General features: G+C 37.1%; 1 protein-coding gene across 2 annotated transcripts in view; it reads right to left on the minus strand.

Annotated features, from left to right (window-relative positions):
• The window catches only part of NDFIP2 (Nedd4 family interacting protein 2), a 65,169-nt gene that overhangs the window by 28,164 nt on the left and 18,895 nt on the right, over positions 1–18,110 (minus strand). For both annotated transcript variants that reach the window (XM_057707263.1, XM_057707264.1), the window contains exon 2: positions 776–941. In XM_057707263.1, the coding sequence (XP_057563246.1) occupies positions 776–941 (166 nt within the window). The remainder of the gene's footprint in view (positions 1–775; positions 942–18,110) is intronic.

The following is an 18,110-nucleotide window of genomic DNA, read 5'->3' on the forward strand; positions in this document are numbered from 1 at the left end:
TAGCAAGCAGTAATCACTGCCTTGAACCCAGGAAATATTATCATGCGCGGGGGGAACATCATGTTCCAGCCTTCACCTCCATTCACATACACTTACCACATTCCCACTCACGTTCATCATTAATAATGCCCTGTTTTATGACTATGTAAGTAAACACACACGGGTATGTTTGCATATGCATGTCTGCATGCATTATATATCTGCATGAATATATATGTATATATGCTTATTTCTTCCAAAAGTTATATGGCTAGTCTGCTGGAAATGGATTCTAGTAAGCATAAGGAAGTTTAACACGCTATGGTTATCAATTAATTTTTAAAACGAGACACGTAATGTATGAAGTAAATATTTTATAAACTATCTTGAGAAAAACCCTTTTTAAATAAAAATCTTAAAACCAAAGAAGTCCATTAACAGACTTGATAATTACATAAAACCATACTGGTAAAAACAAAACAAAAAAATTAAGCTTTTAAAAACACTAGTTGTGGGACTTCCCTGGTGGTCCAAGTGGTTAAGAATCCGCCTTCCAATGCAGGGAATGTGGGTTCGATCCCTAGTTGGGGAACTAAGACCCCATGTGCTGCAGGGCAACTAAGCCCACACACCACAACTACAGAGAAGCCCACGCACTGCAATGAAAGATCTCACATGCCGCAACGAAGATCCTAAGTGCCGCGACGAAGACCCCACACAGTCAAAAATAAAATAAAATAAAATAACTATTTATTAAAAAAAATTACTAGTTGTTTCTTACTAAAAACAACAATACCTGAAGTTGTAGGTACTTCCACAGTAATACTACTGTAAGGTGGAGGAGACGAGTCGGTCTCAAGTCCAGATGCTGAAGGAGCAGCCTGCACATTCTGTGGTGCTGGGTTTGAAGTTGATGGCTGCTCTACAGCAGATGATTCTGAATTATCCTCTTCATTGTGAAGCTAAGAGAACAAAGGAAAATGAAAACATTAATGTGAATCAAATTTTTTTCCTATTTATTTATTTATTTTTAGAACTTTTATTGAGATACAGTTAACATACAATAAACTGCATATATTTAGAGCGTACAATTTGGTATCCCAATCTCGCAATTCATTCCCCCCCAACCCTCCCCACTTTCCCCACTTGGTGTCCATGTTTGTTCTCTACATCTGTGTCTCTATTTCCACCCTTTAAAAAAAATTTTAAAGATTGTTTCAGGCAAAGAATCATTTTTTAGCTAAAAACAAGGTAAAAGCATTTAAAAAGCAAAATTTTTAAAAGATGTAATCAGTCATTAAGAAGCTTAGGATTTTTATAGTTTCTTTACAATAAGGATGAAGTTCAAATTGTTAGGAATTTATAGAGGAAAAAAGTCACGATTACAAACAGATTCAAGTTCACTCAATCCTACAATAAGTATTGTCTACAAAGTATCAATCACTGTGTACTGGCAAAGAAAAGTAACACTCCTAATACAACCACAATACCATAACTATTACGCTAGTATCTAAAATAACTAGAAAGGTAAAATCAATTAATGAAATGGAATAACAATATATAAACATTCCAAAAATGTGGAATACTCCGAGGAGGTTTTCCCAAGTACCAAAAGAATTACTAATAAAGCAAAATAAGTCAGCGTACGTACACAAAATTCTGAAAAACGTTCATAACAAATTTACTGAAAGTTGAATAAATGCTAGATAATATATTGAGATCTTTATCATTTAACTCATTTAATCCTTACAACAAACGTGCAAAATAAACTGTTAGACTGTTGTATCCCTTTGACAGATTAAAAGACAAAAAGCAAAAACAAAACGAAACAAAACGAAACCACCCTGGATATGTAGAGACTTAGGGTAACTTGCCAAACATCACAGCAGCTAGGAAGGGTAAAGCCATGAATCAAACCCGAGCAGTATGGCTGCACATCCCTTACTAGGGAGGGAGGGAGGGAGGGAGGGAGGGAAGGAAAGGAAGAAAGAAGGAAAGGAAGGAAGAAAAGAAATTTTGTCACAGAGCAAATCTGTGTGTTGTGATATAATGCAGGAAGGGAGGGAGGGAGGGAAGGAGGGAGAGGGAGAGAAGGGAGAGAAGGAAGGAAGAAATTTTGTCACAGCAAATCTGTGTGTTATGAGATAATGCATTCTGGGTTTTATAAAGAAGAACATGCAAATTATTACTCCACTTTCTAGGAGCTTCAATAAATTTTTCTCTGTACCTCAGTGTCTCCACATGTAAGTTCTGAATGCAGCCAAAATCCTCACAGAATTGTAAAACAATACCTGAAAATCATCTAGCATAAAATACTAGTCCCATCCTTCTTCCCTTTTATTTTTTTCTTTTATTTAGTATACTTTATTTTATAAAGTCAAAAACAGAACTTATATGGTACTCTCTGTCAGTCACTCACTTGCCTCGAAAGAATTTTTTAAAATATGCAAAGTAAAACAGGTCAATTTACTTCACTGCTGTTTGCATGTGTCTTGGTAAGTGATTACACTAACAAAACACTTTTGGGAGTTCATAAATTATTATAACTTGTAACAAAACGGTATAAACAAAGCTAAAATTATCTCGAGTTAAGAAGATAACTTTTTCCATAACACTGCGGACTGCCATTCCAGTAAACAATGAATGCTGCCAACCATCAAGCCACTGCAGCCAACCCCATGCAGTGCACCCTGAGAGGAACTCAAGATGGAGAAAAACAAGATACTGGCCCTAGACAGTTATGAAGCATTATCTGAAAAATAATTTCAATAAGCCCAGACTCTTGGGACTTCCTAGGTGGCAGAGTGGTTAAGAATCCACCTGCCAATGCAGGGGACACGGGTTCAAGCCCCGGTCTGGCAAGATCCCACATGCCGCATAGCAACTAAGCCCGTGGGCCACAACTATTGAACCTGCGCTCTAGAGCCTGTGAGCCACAACCATTGAGCCCATGTGCCACAACTCCTGAAGCCCATGCACCTAGAGCTCGTGCTCAGCAACAAGAGCAGCCACCACAATGAGGAGCTCGCACACCACAATGAAGAGTAGCCCCCGCTCGCTGCAACTAGAGAAAGCCCGTGTGCAGCAACGAAGACCCAGCACAGCCAATAAATTAACTAATTAATTAAAAAAAATAAACCCAGACTCCTGCCTCTCCGCATATACAGAAAAGCACTAAAATCATTAACTTAAGACGTCTGTTTTTTGTGATTAGCAGTAACCTTTCATGTTCTACTACTTCTCCCCACCACCCAGCAAAAACTCCTCTGTATCCTGGCTCCTCCCTCACCTCTACAGAACAGTTCCTCAGAGCTATCTGAGAGGCTGTCTCCTGGGCTATAATTCTCAGTAAGGTCCCCAAATAAAACATAACGTGCAATTTTTAGATTATGCGTTCTTCTTCAGTCAACAGTACCCAAGTTTATATAATAAAATCCACTCACAGAAACTGAATTCTAAGGTCAAATAAGTAGAAAGTCAACTCTGTATGAGCTTTTACATTTATTGACTTGCACCACTTTTCCAAGTAGGCACTAAATGAGCACCCACTTGACTAGCAACACTCTGCCCTGGTGTCATAAAGCATCTTCTATGTTTCCCATTACAAGGCACCTAGGAGAATTCCCAATGCAGTCATCTTTGACCGCCCTTTTAAGAGCAAAAATGTCAGATGAGCAAGTTAAGGCAAATAAAGTACAGATACATACTTAGAAATAGTATATATTTAGTAATTTAGAATATATTAGTATATTTAGTATATATAGTAATTAATATTACTAAACAAATAATAGTGAAGGTGCCAAAAAAGAGGAAACCACTTTTCCATACCTACTATTAATACTGCAAATGTAGATGAACTGTACCAAAGAGAAAATCCTATATGACAAATAGCTCTCCTCTAGTTCCTCATAAGAAACACCCCTTACCACGTCAAATACACAAATATGCTCCCTAGAATGACCAAATGCCTTCTGAAACCTGCAAAATATATTCAAATAACTACAATAAAAAGAATAACCACAGACACTTTTACATATGATCTCAGAAGTAAGTAAGTTCTTTGGAATTTACAAAACACACCAATTATTTCACCTGCCCTACCTAACACCTTAAGACTCCGCACTCCCAATGCAGGGGGCACAGGTTCGATCCCTGGTCGGGGAACTAAGATCCCACATGCCGCAAGGCGTGGCCAAAAAAAAAATTATAACATACAGTTAATAATTGCTCTGTGTCAACAGTAAAACCCAATAAGTCAGTCAACAAGCTCTACCCACTGTAGCATAGAATTTCCAATTTACTTTAAATGTAACACTGTAACTTTGATATCTTTGGGGTCTCCATAAATTAACCTGTGTGATGAAACAGAATTATTTTTATTTTAACAGAAAACTTTTTCTGCCACTTGAGGCACTACCTTTAGTGTGCATTGCGCATCTGTACTACACACCGTGTACCTGCACTCCAGTGTGCACTGTGCACGTGCACTATACATTAAGCAGATCCCCTTAGAAGACGCAGGAATGCCTACCTACCCCCAAAAAGCAATTTCCATCTGGTGTCAGCAAGGTAACGCCTTAGGAGATAACATCCCTTTCTCAATCCTATAAGGAGTCAGGATGACCCCACTACTCACCTTGTTGGACTACATAAACTGTCAATATGTTACTTTGTCTCAAAAACTTACATAACTGTGCTTGTACCTCTAAGGGGTAGAAAAGACCTCAGAGCTTTCTGAAAGACTGTCTCTTGGGTTATAATCCTCACATTGGCTCCAATAAAAATTTCCATTTCTTTCATAGATTGACTGCTCTTTAATTTTTCGACACTGATTGCCTTTTTAAATTTTATTAATTAATGTATTAATTAATTTATTTACTGGCTGCATTGGGTCTTTGCTGCTGCACAAGGGCTTTCTCTAGTTGCAGAGAGTGGGGGCTACTCTTCATTGTGGTGCACGGGCTCCTCACTGTGCTGGCTTCTTTTGTTGCAGAGCATGGGCTCTAGGCACATGGGCTTCAGTAGTTGCAGCACACAGGCTCAATAGTTGTGGCTCATGGGCTCTAGAGCACAGGCTCAATAGTTGTGGTGCATGGGCTTAGTTGCTTCGTGGCACTTGGGATCTTCCCAGACCAGGGCTCAAACCCGTGTCCCCCGCATTACTGGCAGGCAGATTCTTAACCACTGCGCCAAGGAAGTCCCTGATTGTCTTTTAACTAAATTCATACAAGGGTTCAAATTAAGTTACATGTTTATCAAATTACACAATGCCAGTTTGTAGAAATTTTTCCTTAATCATGCTGTTATGCTGTTAAATGGTTCTATTTTACATTCTATAACAATTACCTAAACAGCGAAAAAAGGGGGGAGGAGTGGGGTGGGACCTACATATATACAAGAATGAATCAGTCTCTGTGTACCATCCATCTATCATCTCAAAAATTATTCTCCCAGGGAATTCCCTGGCAGTTCAGTGGTTAGGACTCCATGCTTTCACTGCAGAGGGTGCAGGTTCGATCCCTGGTCGGGGAACTAGGATCCCACAAGCTGAGTAGCGGCCAAAAAAAAAAAGTTACCCTCCCAGCTTGTCCTATTTATGAGCCTTCTGGGGGGAAATGTGGGCAATAGCATGTGAAAATTAAAACACCTTTGATCTAGTGACCAGGGTGATGATAAGTTGCACACTGAACCACAGTTTTTTAGTCTGAAGGATGAAAGAATGACAAGAGGGCTTTATTAAACATACCTGTAGCTAATTTTTATAGATGTATATTAAGTATTTTTAATGATAAGAAAACAGTAAGCATTATGATTAGCTAGCTGGAGGTCTAGCCTTCCTGTGTATAAACTATTGTTTCTTTTACTTTAATTGGTGTGTCTCCTATACAAATCCCTTTATTCTATTTCAAGGTGATAAAATATTAATGTAATAACTGGAAGCTTTGTTTCTGAGAAGCTAGAGATCTCACTGAATGTTTTCTAAACATACCAAGATGAGAATTATGCATGTGCAATCAAGTGTTGTTTAGTGAACAGTGCCCTGTCCAGGGCCTGGTGGGTTAGATACTTGTACGATCTTTTTTTTCATTTTTCTTCTCATTTCTTTTCTCTTCTGTTTCAATTTGGGCACAGAAACTGAATTACAGGGCAGAACTGTAATATTTGGGGGGGGGGGGAACTATCTTTAAAGTTGTTTTTTAAAAAAGTTTTTCTAAAGAGTTAATATATATTGTACATCGCCATATTCTGACTACATTTAGTACCAGAGGACAAAACTGGAAAGAAGAGTTAGTAGTTGCAAGGAGATAAATTTTAGCTCAATAAAAACACTAAAAATTTTTAGATAGAACTTTTTAATTTTTAGAATACTAGCTTTTCTGTGGGGCAACGAATCCTTTCAGGCAGATTTTGGATGACTATCTGGCAAGACTTATATAACTAGCATGACCATACGGCTGTTTTCCCCAGGACAGTCCCGCTTTATACCTGTTGTGCCACGACCCCACTCAATTCAGCATTTTCTCCACCCCTTTCATTCTCAAAAAAAGTTGTATGGTTAGTCAACTGACATATAATGGGATTCTTGACCTTTGTACAAAATTAGATGACAAAGGTCCCTTCTAAATCTTAAGATGACGTGACTCTAGGAAAAAACCTCTGGTAGTCTCTATCATTCAATGTGGCTTTATCTAACAGCTGATTTAAAGAAGCAAACAGATAAGGGTCGCAATAAAATCAATCTGTAGAGTCAACCTACTCATTTTAGTCACCCAAGAAGAAAGTGAGCTATCTTATCTATGCTCCTAGGGATAAGGTAATATAGCCTGTGCTAAGAAATTTCTACAAACAGCCCAAGTGTTAAAACCAATAGCTCAGAAGATAGAGTCCCAGAAAACAATGCTGCCTAGCAAAAGGAGCTAGATTTTCTACCAATAAAACTGAATTACAGGGACTACCTTGGTGGCAAAGTGGTTACGAATCTGCCTGCCAATGCAGAGGACATGGGTTCAAGCCCTGGTCCAAGAAGTTCCCACATGCCACAGAGCAACTAGGCCTGTGTGCCACCACTACTGAGCCTGTGCTCTAGAGCCTGCGAGCCACAACTATTGAGTCTGTGTGCTGCAACTACTGAAGCCTGTGCACCTAGAGCCTGTGTTCTGCTACGAGAAGCCACTGCAATGAGAAGCCCGTGCACTGCAAGGAAGAGTAGCCCCTGCTTGCCACAACTAGAGAAAGTCCACACGCAGCAACAAAACCCAACGTAGCCAAAACTAAATAAAAAAAAAAAAAAAAACAAAACTGAATACAGCAGTCTTCCTCATGCACACACATATTATTAAGCAAATTAACAGAATCTTCTTAATTTTAGGTTTATTTCCCGCCAAATGTTTTTCCTCTAAACTTTTGCCATGTCTGGATACCTTCTGCTAATGAGAACTAGCCTATGATAAAGCAACGATTAGGAAATAATTCTAAAGTGATACAAATGGGGACTTCCTAGGTGGTGCAGTGGTTAAGAATCCGCCTGCCAATGCAGGGGACACGGGTTCAAGCCCTGGTCCAAGAAGTTCCCACATGCCACAGAGCAACTAGGCCTGTGTGCCACCACTACTGAGCCTGTGCTCTAGAGCCTGCGAGCCACAACTATTGAGTCTGTGTGCTGCAACTACTGAAGCCCACGCACCTAGAGCCCGTGCTCCACAACAAGAGAAGACACTGCAATGAGGAACCCGTGCACCACAATGAAGAGTAGCCCTCGCTCACTGCAACTAGAGAAAGCCCGTGTGCAGCAACGAAGACCCAACGCAGCCAAATAATAACTAAATAAATAAATTTAGTTTTTAAAAGAAGAAAATAATACAAATGATTAGGAAAGCGTGCATAAGCAACAAGTAAATGTTAACGGAAAAATATTTACCATGCCTAATTTTCAGCTTCTTCTTTTGAAAGTACAAAAGTTTGATTGCAATTTTATATTTCATAATATAATACAGGCATATTTCTGCTGGTAAAAACCTTTGTTAGTATGAGAGAATATCATTATTTCATAGTGTTCGACAAAGAGCACCGTGGGCTTCAGATGCTCTGTCACCTGAACAAGTCTGCAAAACACCTGTTAAAAACCAAGTATCATCAGATATTTTAACAAGATACAACTAAGTGCCTTTTAAACAAAAAGTATTTTTATCTCATTTTTAAACTGTTATTGTCTGCTCATGATATGTCAACTGAAAGAAAGGTGTAAAAGTATGTACAGTATAACAATTTTTTAAATAGAGAGAGAAGCAACACTGTAAATCAACTATTCTTCAATAACTTTTTTTGAAAAAAGCTATTTCCTACAAATTTCAAAAAAAAGGAGAGATTATTTGTGTAATACATAATTCATATAGGCAATCAAAATTTTGGGGAACATACATATAAAACAGCAAAGAGCTGCAGGTGGAGAAGAGATTTCATCATTCTCTACTATTTGATTTCTCACCCTAAACGTAAATTAATTTGAATTTTTAAATTTTTAAGCAGTAAAGCCAAAATGCACAACTTCTCTGATTTCTGGTTTGGCATGTCCCAGAGGCAACAATGTTAAGGTAAACACTATATTCTATGATTAAAAAGGTTTTTCTACATAAAATGTAATATCATTATAATATTTGCCCTGGGTTTATGTATATACAACTTGCAATTAAAAATGACACAATCTGAAACTGTAATCACAGAAAAAATATATTTGAAGAACACAAATGCAAAACTGTTTTTTTTAAAGGAAAAATTGAGAGGGATAATCAATGGGTCAATAGAGTGATTAAAGAAGACAAGAACAAATTTATATTGCCACACTAGACAGTTCTGAACTTCCGACCTAGATACCCACTCATCAATTCATTTCTTAAAACGACGTTAAACATAATCACATACGAAAAAGGAGCTCTAGGCTCTGTATGTTCAGTTCTTTTCCTCCCATACTGCACTGCCTCGTTGACGTCTACACACAGTTTAGATCTCAGCTTAAAATTAAGTTCTCAAGAAAATCTTTCCTATCTCTCATAATTAGATTAGGGCACAATCTTAAAGCACCGTGTTCTTTAGAGCACTTATTACATGGCAATTATTTATGTAATCATTCGTTTAAAATCTGTTTTCCCAGATAAAGTAAGAGCTCTACAAAACTGGAGGTTATGTCTGTCTTGTTGACACTATGAAAAGAAGCTTCAAAGTATTTGGAATCAGCTTTGTTTAAAATTAAAAGAAAATGCAATATAGGTCACCAGTCACAATAGCATAAAACGGAAAGAATGGAGAAATAACCTTGCTATAACTCAAGTACTTTGAAGTCTCTAACAGCTAGTTATTACCTTAGTAAGTTAAAGGAGAAAGAGTTGAGAGTATATTTACATCCCAAAGACCTCCAGGGAACAAAGAAACCAAACAGATGGGATAAAGGTCTTATATAAATTTCTATTTTCAAAAGAATTCAGCCTCCAGTTAAATTCCTTTTTATATGCTAAAACTGCAATGTAAATAGGCTAGATCCTAAGATTCTCTCTTTGAGTACAAAGTGCTCTATATGGTACACTCATTAGTGGTGTTCACAGTTCTTTCATTAAATGACAAATACTTGATCTTATTCTTAAATATTTGTATCAACAGAAAGATACACTTTTCAAAATTCTACTTAGCTTACTCAGATCCTACCTAAGAAAATAAGTGTTTACAAGCCTGCCCTACAATTATGCCTCTTTAGCAATAGGTCAATATGATCGTTAACACAGATTATCATAGTCCAAGGGGAAAAAAAGAAAGAAAAAAATAAAGGAGAAAAAAATATGTGAGTGCTGGGCTGACAGCTTCTCATACTTTCTTTCATTTAAGGTTGTCTGCCTACAGGGCACTGCTCCCTATCAGCCTCCATTTACCTTCCCGGTCTCCCCCTACTCTCTCAATCTAGCACACATCAATTTAGCGTGAAAAGACCATAACGCATGCCATAAATGTCTATATATTTCACCACAGGAAGATGTTCAGCTTCAGCCTCACCTTTCGTGGTTTTATACCAAAATATGTGTTACATATTTTAAGTTTACTTTTAAAAGACTGCATTTTTCAAATCTGGCCAGTACTTGGGTTTTTGTGTCTCTCCAGTGCAAGTGGCTTTTTGAGATATATTTATTAATGACTGTTGTGGTCTTAAGAAATTAAGTTATCTGTGGCAGACATGTGATTGTCTCCCTAAAATTCCTTCCATCCCTCTTTCATTATAGATTCACAGTAATCTGGGTGGGACTGAACCCACCATATCCCAAGACTAGACCCTGACTATCTACATCAGTCAGGATAATTTTCTCCTTTGGCACAGCAACTTCTTCCCAACCAGCCTGGCCCTCCTCCTGGGCAGGGTGCCTGGGTCAAAGGTGGGCAATAAAATAAGCTAAGATTATCCACTTAGAGGATACAGAAAACTGCCATGGAAATAATGATACAGGGCAATTCCAGTGTTTAAGATTTCCTTAAGTGGTTTGGGGACCAGAATTTAGAAACCCCAATGGAGGTGCCCCTATACATTTTTTATAAGCAGACGAAATTTTTAATGATAATGTTTGAATTTATAAAACTATTCAAATCCCGAGTTTTCAAAATAGCTCAATGTTCTGATTTTGACAAGGTAACATACTGGTATTTGTAAAGAAATAAAGTGTTCCCTGCCATTCCAGTTCTACAAGGATCAAGCCACTAGCTACTGCAGTGGCCTAGGGACAGTGTACCCTGAGGGCAATTCAGGATGGTGAAAACCAGGAAACATTCGGTACTTTGGATATACTGGCCCTTAGTTAAGATACATATCAAAGAAAACATTCCAAATGACCTCAGATTCTTACATCTTCCCATACGTAGAAAAGCACTAAAATCTTTCATTTCAGATGTCTTTTTTGTGATTAGCAGTGATCTTTTCATGCTTGACTACATGGCTTTCCCAGCAAATAAAGTTCAAATATATCCTGGCTTTAAGTCCCTTAACCTCTTCCGAGCAGTTCCTCAGAGCTGAGAGGCTATCTCTCAAGTCTACAGTCCTCAAGAAGATCCCGGAATGAAACTGAACTCACAACATTTACGTTGTGCATGTTTATTTCAGTCAACATATCATATCCAACATAAGCAATGATAAATGTAATGACAATGGCAACTTGTAATGAAAGGTTTAAAATCAAATTAAATAAGAACACTTTGACAGATTCTCCAGAAAGTTTCTTACTTGCATGCACCAAAGTTAAGTCAGCAAATGTAGTAACTGGTAAAGTTTAAAAAGCAAAACTGCCTAAAGAGTATACTTCATAACAAAGAACTGAACCTCATATATTAAAGCATAGTAGTAACATTAAAACAGATATCGTCAGACTTGAAATAAGCCCCTTTCTAGCAATCAAAATCTGAACATTCAAGAGGTTTTAAAAGCAAAACTATTCAGGCACAAGAATAAAAAACAAGAGCTAGTAAACTCTAATTGCAACCATTTCCTTCTAGGAAACTACAAGTTCTAAGTTGGTGCTGTACTTCATGAGGCCCTAGAAGCTTAGAGACCCTTTAATTAGATCTGGGAATAGTATTACCTTCCTAGTCAGATCACATGCATCTGATATTTAGGAAGTATGTTTTATTCATCCTGGTATCCCATAAAACAGGTAGCAGAGTTTAGGACACAGAGTAAGCTTTACATTAAATATGTAGTCCCCTAGGCCTCCCAGTTTTTCTACCAAAAGGCAAGAGAGAGCTTGGTCAAGTAACAGATGCACTGAATGTCTCAAGACCAATAATCACACCTCATATATTCTACGATTCCCATGGTGTTTTTACACATGGTAGAAACCTGAAATATTTAATCATTCAACTTTTGCGGGCAATCATCGTAACCTAATAAGCAAATATTTGTCCCCCAAAGCTTACTGAACTAAACTAATGGTGTTTTCCAAAAACCATAGATAACTGAATTAATACATGCTAAGGAAAAAATATAAATTCCATCCCCACATCACCCAAGTTTTTAGAATAACTACTGTAGAGACATTCTTACCGCAACTCAACAAGACAGTCAACACTAAAGAAAGTCACAAAAACCACAAGAAGCTATCCCCTCCCATCACAAAATCAAAGAATTGGCAAGGCTAGAGCAATGGAGAAACTACCTGAGACTCTACACACTGAAGGAAGAAGCGTCAGTGACTCTGAGCACAGACAGTAATAAATGTTCGTACACACGACTTTTATCCATCAAAAAGTAGTTTACTATTAAAGAATATAGATACAAAAAACAAAAACAGGTCACAAAGGGGTGATCTTTTGATACAAGTTAATAAAAATGAAAACTCTAGGAAAAACAGATTTTATTAGACAAAAGAAGTGAAACACCAGCACACAGGGTGAACATAAATTAATTTAAAAAGTAAATATTCTTAATAACTAAGGAAGCAAAAACAGTGTGTTAGGATGGAGTAGAAGTCAAACTACTGTAGCAAGAATATAAATTCATTCAACTACCTTGCAGAGCAATTTGGCAATTCCTAGTTAAGGCTGAAGGTGTGCAGGACCCAATAATTCCACTTGTAAAACGGCAGTACAAGAAAACTCTCACACTTGCACATAAAGAGGCATATACAAGAATGCTCATGGTAGTACTATTTGCAATACTGAGACACTGATAACAACTGTCTGGTCAGCAGGAAATGAATAAATATTATTCCATGATTTATATAACACAATTCATTTTAAACTGATGAATTAGATCAATATGACATCATAGATAAATTTAAAACACGTAAGTGAATAAAGCAAGCTGAAAAAGTATAAAATAGTAAAATGTTGTAACAAATACATGCTAACATCTGTTATCTCCACAGTAGATATAGAACTATCTTTTACATCATTTTCTGTACTTTTATGTTTGAAATGTTTCATAGTTTTAATATTTACATTAAAAAAAAAAAAAAAAGCTGGCTAGACAAGTTGTCTTCCACATAGAAAGTATATACAGCACCCGTGAGTCCTTGGGAAAAACTACTCCATGATGAAAACCAGGCAATCAGAAAATTAAGCAAATAAAAAGTAAATAAGGAGGAAAGCAATGGAAAAGATATGATGGTTAGCACTGAGTCCTTTCAAATACAAAACTAATGGTGAACATAGAGCTAAAGACCTAAATAAACAGCTGCTGACAGACAGTAAGCCTGAAAAAGTAAAAATATAAGCAACATAAAAATCAGGAACTGGGGAAAGAAGAGATGAGAACAATTATTAGGACCACTCACCTCATCTTTCAAAGCAAGGATTTAATCTCTAATATCTAAAATCAAAACATGAGGTTTTAAAAATTATTCGAATTTCTAACTGATTTTTACACTCTCTTAATTTTAGCGAAATCCTACAGAACCTAAATCTCTGTGGTAAAGAAACCTTCATCTAGAATTCAGCAGTTCTTTAAGGATTTTTTTGCTTGCTGTTAAATTCAAACAAAATCGTATTTTGTATTCTCATTTTAAAAAATAGGATAGTGGGACTTCCCTGGCAGTTCAGTGGTTAAGAATCCACGCTTCCACTGCAGGGGCATGGGTTTGATCCCTGGCCCAGGATCTGATTCCACATGCCATGTGTTGCAGCCAAAAGAAGAGAGAGAGACAGAGGGGAAGAAAAAAAAACGAATAGTATTATCCCATTCTTATTACATAATTCCTGTCCATAAGCACAAACAGAATGATGTTCACCAAATGTCAACGTAAGTTATTTCTGGTTACCGATTTGGGTACCTAGATTGCGTCTTTCTTTGCATTTACACTGCCTGCATTTTTTTTTTAATTTTTTTTTATAAATTTATTTATTTATTTTATTTATTTATTGGCTGCATTGGGTCTCTGTTGCTGCACACGGGCTTTCTCTAGTTGCGAGTGGGGGCTACTCTTCATTGTCGCATGCAGGCTCCTCACTGTAGTGGCTTCTCTTGTTGTGGAGCACGGGCCCTAGGCACATGGGCTTCAATAGTTGTGGCACATGGGCTCAGTAGTTGTGGCTCACGGGTTCTAGAACACAGGCTCAATAGTTGTGGCGCACAGGCTTAGTTGCTCCGTGGCATGTGGAATCTTCCCAGGGCAGGGCTCGAACCCGTGTCCCCTGCATTGGCAGGCACATTCTTTACCACTGCGCCACCTAGGAAGTCCACACTGCCTGAATTTTAAAAAATAAGTGCACATCACTTTTATAAAAATAAAAAAGATTATTATAAAGACATACTTCAACCTGGTAATTCTCATTTTAAAACTACATCCAAAAAAAAAAAAAAAAAACTACATCCAAAGAAACTTATCAGAAACAAGACAGGATTTCTTTATAAAGCTGTTCATCATAGTGTGATAAAAATGGAAAACTAGAAACAATCTATTCTTCCAAAATAAAATAAACACACTGTATCAATATAATAGAATACTAAACAGCCATTTAAGATGATGTTTCCAAAGGATACTTTATGAAATAGGAAATGCTCATGATACAGTATTAAAAAAGTAACAAAACTGTTTGCGTGTGTAAATCATATATTATTCATATTATTTTAAATAATATGAAATGTTAGCAGTTTCAAAATGACTGTTAACAGACAAATGGGTAGTATGGGTGCTTGAAAACTATTTTCTTGGTATTTTTTTTTAACTTTTCTGTATTTTTTCTAAGTTCTCTAGAACAGAGATAAAAGAAAGTATGAAACAATCTTTTTTTGTTATTAATGTAGGACAGAATGTGATAAGTTAAAGAGATTTCCATCTATGCTTAAAGGAATAAGTTTCTACAAGTTAGAAAACTGACATTTATAAAATTTCTCAGTGATACTAAAAATGAAAGAAAATCACCACAGACTTTACATCCATTCAGTAACCTTTTATAACCATTCTTGTCTTCACAAGAAAAGAAGGTACATAAACCTAGATATGATGATGCTTGTTATTTTCCATTAACTAGTTAACAGTACTAATACATAAAGTAATACCAGCATGTATCTATTTGAATGTGGTGATACTCGAACAAAACCCATGTTAGAGGTCAAAATGACTCACAAAGGCTTTTTCTTTGTCTCCTTCCCACCTATAAACAAGAGTTTTCTTCATGGTGCCCTTTTGCCTTAACTAATTGTTAATCACATGATATATTCGTCTACCTAATCTATTTTCACAGTAAATACTATCTATTCCTTAGAACTTCAATGAGGACGGCACACTAACATTGTAAGCAACACACCACCGATGTTCCACTGCTTTATTCTACAGCCCAGTTGATTAAAAACCTCCACAAACTTTTCACAAACAATTCAGAAAATGCACGTTAAGCACCCAGCATAGCAGCAGTAAGCTACTGTGGCAGTAACTGCTGTGTCAGTCACCATTCTCCCACGGCAGCCCCACAAATAAAGCGCAGACAGTGCTTCCTCCATGCAAACTAAACTTCAGAAAGCAGACACGTTCACATTACCTAACTGCTGTATGGTAGGAAAGTGCAAAAACGACAGGGACCTGTCACAAGGACATAGGAGCATATAGTCAAACCTGGGGTGATCTGAGCCTCAAAATGATGACAGTATGAGATTATACTCAACAGAATAAAATTAAAATCCATGAATTCATATTGATAAAAATGAATAAAGAAACTGGAGGCTACAGTAGTTCTTCCTTATAGAATTCTACATAATAAACGTAGAAGAAACGGCAATTAGGAAATCACCATTTGACAACCATCTTTATAACTCTCTCACGTAATAATAACCAGGGAGTTCTAAAACCAACAGGGGAAAGTATACTTTTTAAAGAAACTTTGTGGGGTATACTATAAAATAACTGATATGAATCATTCCAAAACATTAATGTAATCCACGACAAAGGAGACTAAAGAGTTGTTCCAGATTAAGGGAGACAAAAAGGCAAAATAACTAAGCACAGCAGCTAATCATGGACTAGATCCTACTCTAAAAATAAGTTTTTTTCTTTTGCTATAAAAGACATTAGTAGGGAAACTGGTAAAATATGTTTAGAGATTAAAGTATTGCATAAATGTCATTGATTTTGATAACTGTACAATAGTTTGTAAAAGAATGTCTTTACTTTTAGAAAATATACACTGAAATATTTAGATGTAAAAGAATAACATGTTTACCATTCACTTTCAACTGTTTCAGAAAAAATATATATAAAGTTTAAAAATATATAAAATTTAAAAATACAAAATATATAAAGTTAAAAAAAACAAAATGCTATATGGCAAAAAAATAGAAAAAAGATATTGTGTGAACAGATAGATTAACTTAAAACTCTATAATCCCAGCTGCTAATTTCCACTCTATCACTAGAAACCTGTATGATCATTAAAAACCTCCACACCTTCAGTTAGTTTACAAAATGATCTCTCCACATTTAATCAAAACCCTATTTTCCCTGGATGGCACCACAACCCTCAAAAGCCTCTCAAACAAGAATGTTAACCCTCACATCACTCCTCCTTATTTGGAAACAAGACAATGTTCTTGGATATAGCCAATGCTTGATCAAGAGCCTTTCTTGAAGTTCACATTGTCTACACAGCCTGCCATACTTTCTCTCATCCTGTTCTTAGTATTTACAAGGGTCCAGGGAGCAAAATTTACAAATAAGCCCCCTACACCTCCAATACCATCGCCTCTACCTTAATTCCTACTATAATACAAGATAGCTACACTAACTTAACGCTTCAGCTCTGAAACAGGAAGTAAAAATAATCAAAGTTGAATGGTCTAGTAACTCTATCAGTTATCTACTTCCCTGACCTGATCATCATTTAGAACTGCTTCCACTACAAAACATTAGATTTCCACATCTTGATTCCTGGTCACAACTTCCTGGCCTTTACCTCTTTCACTTCCTTACTTCCACTAAGTCTACTCCTTGGGTCCTCTGTTTGCTGCCACTTGGATTTACTTTCTATCCTACGTAGCCTGGACTATAAAATGAAAATTTGCATGACACACCCTCAGTTTCCTAGTTCTCATATCCTCTGCCACGGCTACCCCACCAAGACCCAGTGTGGGATGAGTCTAACTGTGTACTGTCTCCTGGGAGAAGGAGGGAAGCAAATCCCGTAACTGTACAGACGGGTGCCAAGTATAAATTTAGTTTCCGATTCCCACAGGGCCCTCAGAACCAGTCATCAGCATGGCAGGTGTTTCAGCTCCGCCACTCTTCTAGCCCCCACTTCCAACCATGGAACTCTCAGTCCAAATCTTTGCTTCCTGCTTCTCAGAGGAAAACGGGATTTCAAGCAAAATCTCCTTCAGTTTCTCTCCCCTGCAGCTCTAAATTTAGCATATGGCTTCCATTTCTATTCTTTACTCCTAAATGCCAGATAACTGTACAGAGAAGCTCCTGCTTCCCAAAGGATTGGTTTTGTTTTCTTTTTCTTTACATTATGTCTCTCCTTTTCTTCTCCACTAACTTCTCTCTCTGCCCACATGTGTATTCTATTCATACCATACTTAGAAAAAACCCACCCCCCCCAGCTAAAATTTAAATTTTTATCTCGTGCTTTTTGAACTATTTCCATCTTTTCCTTCTTTTCCTTCAGTAACAAACATCCTAGAAGAAGAAAAAAAAAATTCTGTGCACTTCCAATTCCCATTTCCTACCCAATCCACTACCATCTGGCTTTCACTCTTACTGAGAACAATGACCTTCTTTCTAATTGTTAGATCCAAAAACCTACTCATCCTACCAAAAATCTTGAACGCAGTCATTCCTGGATATCCAGGACACTCCACTCCCACCCTGCAGATACCGAAGGCCCAGAGATGCTCAAATCCCTATATAAGATGGCACACTACAGCCCGCTGTCAGATAATATCCGCAGATTTCAGAAGCCAAGAATACAGAGGGTATTGTGTACATTCAGCACAGTAAAGTGTAGTTTTAATTGGTTTTTCTTAAGCTTCCAGAGAGTTATTGCCTCTGGTTTTCCTCCTACCTTTTACTATTCATTGTTTCTTTTGTAGGGGTCCTTATTTCCCTCTGCCAACTGTAAAGAGTCTTAGCAAAAACTGAATCCAGAGCTGCGGACACTGCCTCTTACACAGAGGGTAG

The sequence above is a fragment of the Hippopotamus amphibius genome, chromosome 14 (genome assembly GCF_030028045.1).
Source record: "Hippopotamus amphibius kiboko isolate mHipAmp2 chromosome 14, mHipAmp2.hap2, whole genome shotgun sequence".
NCBI classification, from domain to species: domain Eukaryota; kingdom Metazoa; phylum Chordata; class Mammalia; order Artiodactyla; family Hippopotamidae; genus Hippopotamus; species Hippopotamus amphibius.